Source organism: Pipistrellus kuhlii, unplaced genomic scaffold, assembly GCF_014108245.1.
Source record: "Pipistrellus kuhlii isolate mPipKuh1 unplaced genomic scaffold, mPipKuh1.p scaffold_m20_p_4, whole genome shotgun sequence".
Lineage (NCBI taxonomy): Eukaryota > Metazoa > Chordata > Mammalia > Chiroptera > Vespertilionidae > Pipistrellus > Pipistrellus kuhlii.
In genome coordinates this window covers 88373455-88384352 of record NW_023425540.1, presented here as the reverse complement: position 1 = coordinate 88384352, position 10898 = coordinate 88373455, and the positions used below count along the sequence as shown (strand labels likewise).

The 10898-nt window shown below is 43.0% G+C and overlaps 1 protein-coding gene across 3 annotated transcripts in view; it reads right to left on the bottom strand.

Annotated features, from left to right (window-relative positions):
* Window positions 1-1017: 1017 nt before the first annotated feature.
* Window positions 1018-10898, bottom strand: part of LOC118703589 (ectonucleotide pyrophosphatase/phosphodiesterase family member 7-like) — a 31104-nt gene continuing 21223 nt past the window's right edge. Inside the window, exons 3-7 of one of the 3 annotated variants that reach the window (XM_036410683.2) lie at window positions 7838-8464; window positions 5054-5282; window positions 3251-3374; window positions 1505-1610; window positions 1018-1253 (exon numbers count right to left, since the gene is read on the bottom strand). In XM_036410683.2, the coding sequence (XP_036266576.1) occupies window positions 1541-1610; window positions 3251-3374; window positions 5054-5282; window positions 7838-8464 (1050 nt within the window). In that variant the 3' untranslated portion in view covers window positions 1018-1253; window positions 1505-1540. Of the gene's footprint in view, window positions 1269-1504; window positions 1611-3250; window positions 3375-5053; window positions 5283-7837; window positions 8465-10898 lie in introns of all 3 variants that reach the window. The other 2 variants (XM_036410684.2, XM_036410685.2) reach the window with 2 other exon arrangements.

Genomic DNA, 10898 nt, shown 5'->3' with positions numbered 1-10898 from the left:
CGGGTCCATGGGCTCCGGCCATGGCCGCCCTTTCCTTCCTTTGAAAAGAGCATTTAAGTCAAAGTGTTGGTTTCCAAACTGGCTGGCACACGGAGGGCGAAGAGAAACGGAAGAGAGGCAGGCAGGTGGGTAGGTGGCAGGTTTAATGAGGGAACTTATTTAAGAGTCTTGTCTGGGAAGTCTCCAGGGGAGTAGGTCTCTGCGCTACTCGCCAGAATCTTAAAAGTTTCCGTGGAGGCCTTCAGTCGTACTCAAGTCCAGGTGGTCCTTCACCACAGTTCTCTCTCTCTCAAGGCTGTGTCCTAGAACCCGCTCCTCTTTGGGGACCGCGGGCAGTAAAGTGGTGAGGCGCCTCCACCTGCCCTGGCCCGCTGGCACGTCCTCTTCATGACCTCCTCCCACAGAAGGCAGGAGCTCTCGCTCCCCCAGCCTTTGGGTCTGTCCCTAACCCAGTGGGGACTTTTGTTTACCAAATGCTTATTAGCACTTACATGCTTGGCACCAGGGATGCAGCAGTGAGAAAAATCAGGCGTGGTCCCTGCTCCCCGGGGCCTCAGGGGCTCTTGTGGGGAAGGGGACATTGAAGTAATCACCACACCTAAATGCAGAAGCATGATGGCATTAGATGCCAGGCAGGCGAACTCAGAGCAGAGTGGGAGTGAGACTATGCAGGAAAAAGGAGTCTGAAAGAAGAGTAAGGGGATTCTGGGGTGTTGTGGAGTGGTACAGAGGTAGGGATATGGAAGAAAATTAAGAATTATTTCGGTGTGACATAATCATGTCTTGAGTGAAAGGCAGGGCAGATAGTTCCCAACTTACCAGTGCTGCCCCTGGAGCTTGAACTGTGTTCAAAGTCTACACAGTTAACTTCACAAATCTCTCACAAAACTCTACTTAGAAGCAGCTTGAGAGCTAATTTGCGGAAGGCAGATAAGAGGACAGATGAAATCTCAGTACCCCCTTTGGATGAGCGACACTGGAGCCCCATTCAGCTATGAGAACTAGAGAGGAGAATTAATTCTTATTGAATGCATTTATTCTCTCATATCTGTTGTGCTTTTCCCACAACCAAGAGAGCACAGGATCTGACACAAAAATGGCTTATCTTTCATTCCTCAACACTTGTTGACTTAAAGAAAGAAGGTGCGCTATGGCGATTGCTGTGTTTTCACATGGAATTCATGGTTTCAGGTACCGGGATGTTGCAAAAATCCTCCTAGCCACAATGTTCGGAGATAGAGTCATCAGTGATACAACAATGAGTCTTTTTAAAAATATATTTTATTGATTTTTAAATTTATTTTTAATTTATTTTTTTACACAAAGACTAAGGGAGAGAAAGAGTTAGAAACATCAGTGAGAGAGAAACATTGATCAGCTGCCTCCTGCACACCTCCTATTGGGGATATGCCTGCAACCAAGGTACATGTCCTTGACTGGAATCAAACCTGGGTCCCTTTAGTCCACAGGCTAATGCTCTATCCACTGAGCCAAATGGGTAGGGCAACAATGAGTCTTAACTATGATTTGAGTCTTGGTCCTAAAGGGCGACTCTTGGGATTTCATTCAGGTGCACTGGTTCACTTTTGCTGTTTTGATCAGCGCTCTGCCTGCAGTAGAAAATCAATGGCAATAGGTCAGTTAAACTCATAAATACAGGACTTATTCTAGGAACACACATAATAGCTATTATCTTTCCTCTGAGGAGTGAAAGGACATGTACAGTTAATGCCAGAGTGACACTGTCTGATGTTATACTAAGATATTAATAAACCTAGGCTGGTCCCACCTTACCTAATGCCATAGATGGGAAGCAGATTGGGAAGACCCTCAGTAGGCTGCAGCACTGATCTACACCCAGAAGAAACCTTCATCTTTGTGTGAGGGCTCTCAGGAGGGACAAAAGTGATAACATTTCAGGTCTGAATCTGGAAGGATCAAGGCACTGAAGGGATGTTTAAGGTTTTATGGCCCTCAAAGATGTGGTATGTTCAGGTGTAAGTGAAGTTTAGGACTACTGTTTAGCACAAATAAAAATTCCAGGTGGTATTGATATGGAGAGAAGCATTAGGACATCCCAGTGGTCCTTCCAGAGGCAAAAGGGATGTGCATGAGCACATGCCAAATTAGTGATTCAGCTTTTGGATTTCAGGCTTTCATTAATAGTAATAATAATAAAAACCTAATGCATTTTAACTGTATGGAATGGTTGCCTTTTAGAAATTATGCTGTGGGCATGGCAATTCAATCAGTACATTGCAGTTTTTCCTGTATCTCTCTTATGGCTAATGGTTTCTGCAAAAAAGGACCAATTGATTTCTTTCTAAAATGTTGCTGCAGGGTGTAGAGACCTTTGTAGGTCATGTTTCAGCTCACAGGAAAATTTTATAGTTTAAATAGAAATTACGTTAACTGTGGGCTTTGAAATGGAGTTAAGGTTAAGTAAAGTTCTGCCTTTCGGTAGTTTATAGTATTTGGGAGGTCCCCATGCTGTGTCCAAGTAGAAAAATGGTCAGGGTTGGGTGCAATAATACAGAAGGCTCAGTCTAATGACAAACTACTGAGCTGTAGAAAGCAGTGCACCAGCTCATATAATGCTTTGATGGGTGGTAGAACCAATGTTATGGGTTGAATTGTTTCCCCTCACCTCAAAAGATATGGTAAAAGTCCTAGGAATGTAACCTTATTTGAAAATAGGGTGCAGACATAATTAAATTAAGATAGGGTCATACTGGATTACATCGATCCCTAAATCCCACGACTGGTTTTCTTAGAAGTCAGTGACACAGGGAGAAGGGGCTGTGTGACAATGGAAGCAGAGATTGGAGGAAGAACATCAAGGACTATTGGCAACCACCTAGAAGAGGCCCAGAAGGACCCTCCCCTACAGGTTTCAGAGGGACCATGGCCCTGCCCAACCCTTGATTTTGTATTTTTAGCCTCCAGATCTATGAAACAATACTCTTCTGTTGTTTTAAGCCTCTCAGTTTGTGGTACTTGGTTATGGCAGCCCTAGAAAACTAGTACAACTAGTGTACAATTTGGGGGCCTAGTGCACTATGAAAATGCAGGGTCCTTGTTAAGAATTTTGAGACCGTGGTAGTAGCTTATTAAACCAAGCTGGGGGCTCTTCTGAGTCCTGGGCCCAAGCTGGCTCTGGTTGCTGGGGTCTCAGTGTGCTGGACCCCTTGTGGCAGGACATGATTGAAATGGATGATTACAATGTGCAGGAAACCCAAAGGCCACTCACTTCTTTTTCCGACGAATGGCTGTGTATGTCACGCCAGTGACAAACAGAACTGCAAGAACTCCTGTGGTAGTCCCCAGACCTATTGCTGTATTTTGGAGAGCAGATGACCTCTGCATCTCTGCTCCTGTTAAGAAAAAAAAAAAAGATCAGATGGTTTTTAATTGTCCGATTACTAAGAGGCTGTTCCAGATGCTCCAGAGTCCGTGGGAAGTTTCCCATCCAGGCGCTAGTGAATATTAATTATGGAAATGAAATGTACATTTAACCCAAGAAAAGTGCTCACTGTAGAGAAATCTCACAGGGCAAGTCATTGAAAGACGATTTACTAAATGACCTATTCGCCAAATGACCCATTTGCCTAATGACCACTTTGCCAAATGACCAATTTGCTAGAAGCCAATTCACTGAAAATCAGTTGATGGGATGTCCACTGCTTATCAATAACTGATGGTCAAACACACCTTACCCCAGCTCCCAGTGTGCTATGGGACAGAAGTGGGGTCCAAATAGTTGAGCAGATTCTAATGGGTTTTTAAAAGTCCTCAATACTTCGGTGAAGTGGTCATTTACTTAATTAGTTTTCTGCAAAACGGCCTGCTTTCTGTAAGTTCACAAGAAGATCGTGGGCAGTGACTTGGAAGAAAGGAAAAGGGTGCAGGAAGCTATTTTTTATACTCTGTTTTGATTGAGTATGGTTGCTCTAAGCACTCAATAAATCATCAGGCGGTATCTAAGTCTCTCCCTGCAAAAGAAAAGCTGGCCAGTGTTTGCAAACACTGAATTCCCAGAGATGATATCTTTCTTCCTTCATGTCACCCAGATTCAGGATTTTTTAAAAACCTTCACCTGAGGATGTGTTTATTGATTTTAGAAAGAGAGGATGGGAAGGAGGGACGGGAGAGAAAGAGAGAGAGAGAGAGAGAGAGAGAGAGAGAGAGAGAGAGAGAGAGAGAGAGAGAGAGAGAGAGAGAGAGAGAGAGAGAGAGAGAGAGAGAGAGAGAGGTGAGAAAAATCCATTGGTTTGTTCATTGCCTCCTGCACAAGCCTGGAATGGGGATCGAACCTTCAACTTTTGGTGTTCTGGAAGGCAATCCAATCAACTGAGCCCCTGGTCAGGGGCCAGATTTAGGATTTTGAAGTCTTAAGAATTAGCAACCTGCCGAAACCGGTTTGGCTTAATGGATAGAGCATCGGCTTGGGGACTGAAGGGTCCTGGGTTCGATTCCGGTCAAGGGCATGTACCTTGGTTGCGGGCACATCCCCAGTAGGGGGTGTGCAAGAGGCAGCTGATCGATGACTCTCTCTCATCGATGTTTCTAACTCTCTATCTCTCTCCTTTCTTCTCTGTACAAAATCAATAAAATATATTAAAAAAAGAAAAAGAAAAAAGAATTAGCAACCTCATTTACAGAACCCTTGCCCCTTCAGCAATGAGTGAAATGATTAGCAGCTTTTCTCCAGGCGCTAACTTGCATGGAGTTGAGGAAGGAAGGCTGATTTTTGGTATCTACAAGGGGAAGACTGCACACAATTTCTGATGATCAGTAGGATTATCCTCTGACTTCCTATATGGAAAGCATTCCCTTTGCCCCTGAAGCACTGTGTAAAATGTCACTAGCACATTTACCTCCTCTGCTATCTTTTTAGAGCTGCTGATATCTTGTATTGGGGGTGCTGAAGCTGCTGGGAAACAGGATTATTCTGCTTGATTTCACCCCTCCCCAGGAGACCCCATTATGAATCCATTCTTTCTCAGGACAGGAAGCAACTGCCAATTTTCTGGTGGTTGCTTTTGCATCTCACCTGGTTGCTGGTCCACAAGCATTTCTTGGGTGACTGCCAGGGAGCCATTGTGGGGCTCAGGGGTAACCCCCAGGAGCTTACACATGAGTGGGTAGATATGGATGCTGTCAAAAGGCTCAGCCAGGTGATTCTTCTTGAAATCTGGCCCGAAAGCTCTGAATATGGTCCTCATGTCCTCGAGATCATTATCAAAGCCATGGTCTCCTTTGTTGAAATAAATTATAAGTTGCTGAAAAATAACAACAACAAAAAAACCCATTTTAGATCCCAATTCACTGAAAGAATATTGCCCCTTAGTTAATATGCTTATCGGATCCATGAAATGTTTGAAAATTTAAATGACAAGGAAGGACACTGCTTTCCACACTGGCAGAGAGAGGAGCGAAGAATGAAAGATCTTTAAAATAGAATAAGTTAGAAAGCGTATCCATTAGAAACAGCAAGAATATAATGATAACAATACTGGCAATGACAGTAATCTCAAGCATAGAGTGCTTATTATGTACCATGAGTTGTTCCAGATGCTTTACAAATATATGTTAACTCTTTTTACCCTCACAGTGGCCCAGCAAGGGCACTGTTATTATCTTCCCTATTTTGAAGATGTGAAAACTGAGGACATCCCACCAACTGATTTTCAGTGAATTGGTCGTAGCAAGGTTTAGAGCAGGTGTCTGAACCCAGACTGTATGGTTCTAGAGCCAAGTATGTTTTTTGTGGCATAAAAGTATGTGTGAGGATGAGTGTGTGTGTGTGTGTGTGTGTGTGTGTGTGTGTGTATGTATATATACTAGAAGCCTGATGCATGAAGATATGTGCAAGAATAGGCCTTCCTTCCCTGGCTGTCAGCACCGCCTTTGTTCCAACCTGGAGCAGCCTTTCTGCCTTCCTTAGTTCTGGCCTGGAGCCACCTTTCTGCCTGCTTTTGCTCAGGCCCAGCGCTGCCTTTCCACCTGTCTTCACTCTGTCCAGAGCCACCTTCCGCCTGTTGCCTTGTCATGTCAACTTGCATATTTCCTTGCATATTCTTAAGACAGAATATGCAAATTGACTATAATTCTGTGACAAAGATCATGGTCACAGAATTATAGTCAATTTGCATATTCTGTCTTTATTAGGATATATATATATTTGGGGGGAGTTTGGAGAGGAGGGAATAAGGACTGTAGGTAATTGTTTAATGAATGCCAGTAGGATCTGTGCCCCTTTTCAAATAACTAATTAACATCAATCACAACACTGTTTATATTTTCTTAGGACCAACAGACGTTCCAGCAGGTAAGAAATATGGTGTTCTGTGCTTTGGAAAGTTGGCCTCATATTTGGCCAGGTGATTACAGAAAGCTCCTGTAACTCAGCTGAGGCTCCCCCACCCTAAAGAAACCAGACCAATGACCTCTGAGGCCATAGGGAAGCCCATCAAGAGCAAGTGCCCCAGTGACGCCCTCATGTGGTTTGCAAGCTCTTTAGTTCCTGAAGAGAGAAGAGTAGTATCCACTTTACTCTGCACCTCAAGGCAGGCAGCTGAATGGAAATCTGAGTGAGATATACTGAGACCAAAAGATTTTCTGTTTAATTGTTAGTTTTCCAGAAGATTAAACTGATCATAGCATCCTATTCCATCAAACTCCTGTTGGTCATGTTGGGAATGTGACTGTCTCATTAAATGCCTTGGCCATACTTGCAACTTGTTACATCATGAACTAGGGTTACAAAGAGGCCACTGACGTTGGAATCTCTCCTTGAAGAGGCCTTAGCTTTGGGTACGCATCCTCAGAGGTTTGGGCTATTTGAGGGATTCCAAAAGACCAATAAATTGTTACACTTTATTGTGAATATTTCCACCACCATTACACAATAACCTAGTGAATTTTTTTCAAGACCTGTAGCAAGCTGAGGATATACAGACTGCAAACATAATTATGTTTGGCCCTGTCCACAGCCTTAGAAAGGGATTTGTCAAGCTATACCTGAGATGGTCTTCTGTTATGTGATATTTAAATATCACCTCAACTTTGTTCTGCCATGAATTAGTGGTTGGTAGTTAAGAAAAACCAAACCATTTCAGTTATGTCTCACAATTAGCATTGATTTTGCTTATTTAAGTCTAATAAAATTTGTGTTGAGATAAAATTTACAAACCATACAATTTACCCATTTATAGTGTACAATTCATTGATTTTTAGTGTATGCACAGAGTTGTGCAACTATTATCAGAACCAGCTTAGAAGATTTCCTTCATCCCAAAAAGAAACCCTGTGGCCTTCTGTAGTCACTCCCCATTCGTCCCCAAGTCCTCTCCACCTCTGGCCCAAGACAACCACCAATCTTATGTTCTATCTCTATAGATTTGCCTGTTCTGGATATTTCATTTAAATGGAATCATATTAATATGTGGTCCTTTGTATTTAACTGGGCATAATGTTTTCAAGGTTTATTTGAGTTGTAGCATGTATCAGTTCTTTGTTCCTTTTATTATTATTTTTAAAAAAATATATTTTATTGATTTTTTTACAGAGAGGAAGGGAGAAGGATAGAGAGCTAGAAACATTGATGAGAGAGAAACATCGACCAGCTGCCTCTTTGACACCCCCTACTGGGGATGTGCCCTCAACCCTTGACCGGAATCGAACCTGGGACCTTTCAGTCCCCAGACAGAAGTTCTATCCACTGAGCCAAACCGGTTTCGGCTGCACTTATGTTTTGATGTTTTCCAGAACTGTCCCTCCCTAGTGGCTCTCTCCCAGATCCAAGATGACTTTATTCATTTAAAAATCAACTCACCCCATTGATGTTGTAACCAGAGTCCGCATACAGCAGGATTGGCAGGACCCGCTCATGCTTAGCATAGTGGAAGCGTTCTGGAAATTCCTCCTTCTTATAGACATGGAGGTGTGGATGTGCATTCTTCAGCGCTTCGTAAAGAGCTTCCTCTTTTCCTGGTTTGGGCAGGATCATCCCAAAGCCTCCATAGTCCACAATATCAAACTTGACTAAGTCTCTGTACTTGATGTAGTTAGTCAAGAGGATCTCAGTGACATTGGGCTTCTTTTTTACTGTAGTCATGCCGTGGTCTGATGTGATGATGACATTGAGGTGCTCAGTCAAGCGGTGTCTCTCAATGGCTTCCACCAGGTACCCAATGGTTCTGTCGATTTGCTGAATTATTACCCTTCTGTTTTCTGTCTCGGGCCCGAATTTGTGTCCCACATTATCTGGCTCTCCATAGTACAGAGTCACAAAGTCAAAGTCTTCCTTAGTGAACCAGTTCATGACAATATCAATGTTCTCCCTCCACTCTGTCTCATTGCTGTCTGGGTGAGTGTAAGACTCCACCAGGGACCTCTGGACGGCTTCACCCTTGTATTTAGCACCTCCCCCAGGATAGTGGAATGACGCCGTCTTCCTCCCCTGCAAGCACAAGAAGAAAATTCTATCAAGCCATTTCTCATAACAAGCAAAGCCCAACTGATCAACATCCCTACCCTTGTCCAGGAACCACATGGACTTTGGAGTTAGATGGGGGAGGATTTCATTCTTGGCTTCACTACAATTTCATTGAATCTAAAACTCCATTAACTGAAAGACATGCCAATATTTTATGCACTGATAGGAAAAGCAATGATGTCAATTAAAACACGATACACCAGGGATTGGAAGATATACTCTTAACTTCGGAGATGGCAAAAATAAAAATAAAACTTCTTAGAATGGAGGAAAAATGGCTTTAAGTTGGTGATAGTGTTGTTTAATCTCTTATGCTTCAGTGTTTCTACATGTAAAATGCCAAAAAGTAGGTTGAATTTTTATGAAGTTTGAGCCAATTAATTTTAAGGTAAAATGTTGGACATCATGTTTTGGCACATAGTAGGCACTCTTTTCCTCCAAATATAACAAGCCACCACAGGTCTTTCCCAATGTGTGCAGTGGACAGTTAATATGTTTTCTTGCCCAGCACCCACTCCCCTGTCTACTGGTTTAGAGTCTCCTGACTTTCTCTGGAGACTCTTCTCTCTGCCCTGGCTTCATGCCAGGTTTGGGATGTGTTGGCTCCATTTCTGGCTCCAGATATAGGCTGAGGCTTTAGCTTGGATAGAGGACACTGCATCCTCTGGTCACTGTAGTTGGTTCAGCCTTGGGCTCATGTCCAAACTAATAAGATACAATCATGGGACTTCCTCTGGGGATGTTGGAGAGGGGAGAAACTGCCCTACTGGTTCCCATATCTAATGCTTATAAAATTTGGGGGTGTTTGCAAGAAGGGGAGACTATCTTGTTTGCTGTGCAGTTTGCTCAACCACTGGGCCTGATGCCCCGCTCAGAGACAGAACAGGATGGCAGTTAAAAGTGTGTTCTGATGCTGGATTGCCTGGTGATAGTCTTTCCCACCACTTGGATGCATGTTACTCATGCCCTCCACATCAGTTTCCACATTTGTAAAATGGAGATGATTATGCCACTTCATGGGGTAGTTGTGAGGACTAAATGCATGTAGAACACATTAGTAAGCTAACGAGCTTGGTTTCTATTTTTCCTGGAGAGGGACAGAGAGCATTGGGCAAGGTAGCATGGTCAGGTAAAGGGGGAACAACAATTATTCCCTCTAGTTTCTGTCTTCTGCAGGGAACTGAAGGTGTTTCTGGGATGTGCCTATACATCACAGGGCTTGGGACTGCAGAGAGAAGGTGAGATTGAGGACTTCAGTAGTGGCAGAAATGACTGTAGGATAGGGCATCGAGTTCTTTACAACAGAGGACTTAGCTATGAAATATGGCTGAGTCTTGCAAGGCCCCAGAGAGGCCTGAGGTTGCTCCTTGACACTGAGACTCTTGTTAGTGAGGCCTGGTTACCTTCACTCCTCTATGTGAGACCACAGGCAACTAGGTAGAACAGCAAATTACAGTGAACAGGAAAAGGGTCATGGCCTTCCTGCAATCTTTCATGGGAAGAGCCTATATGTTTCTTTATTTTCTTGTCTCCAGAGAGAAAACCAGGGAAGGGTGTGTATGTATCTGAAAGAGTAGAGCACAGGCCATGCTCCTACTCTAGGCTGCTGGGACCACCACAGGGTCTATGGAGAGGGTAGTGGGGCATCTGGGAAGGAGAATTTGACTTGGATTTGAGATGAAGGTTCTACCATGAGCAGAGTTGATTCTTCAGAAATGGAGCTATTTTAACAAAATAGGCGACTACGAAGTCATGAAAATATTCTTTAAAAAAATTAAATATATATAGAGAAAAATACAACTTGTTGTTCTACTTATTTATGTATTCATTGGTTGATTCTTGTATGTGTCTGCGCTGGGCATCAAATCTACTACCTTAGCATATCAGGATGATGCTCTAACCAGCTAAGCTACCTGGCCAGGGCATGGAAATATTCTTAAGTGATCTGCAGAAAGGTGGTTTTGGACAAAGCTTGGTAAAATAGTTAGGAAAAGAAAATAATTTTCTGTATGCTAACCAATGTATTATTAATGAGGTGGACACATCTCACTAAGTAGGTCTACTTTTGCAAAGCAGCTCCTCAATCAGGAACAGGCACATAGTAGATACTCAATAGATTTTTGGTTCAGTGAATGAATGGCCTTATTATTTGGGGAGCAAGTGCTTTTCTTCATTTCTGCTAAACAATTACCTTGAGGGCTGTTTTGTGATACTCCTTGTATCACCCATGATTTTGGATGCTCTGAAAAACACTCTGAAGTTCATTGGTTTCAGTGGAACCAAGGGATGGTGATCATGTGACTATGTTGATAATATGGAGAATAAATTACTAGGAAAGAATTTTGGGATAATGGCCCCTAGGTTATGGCTATTTTGTAAACAAATGAGCAGAAAAATA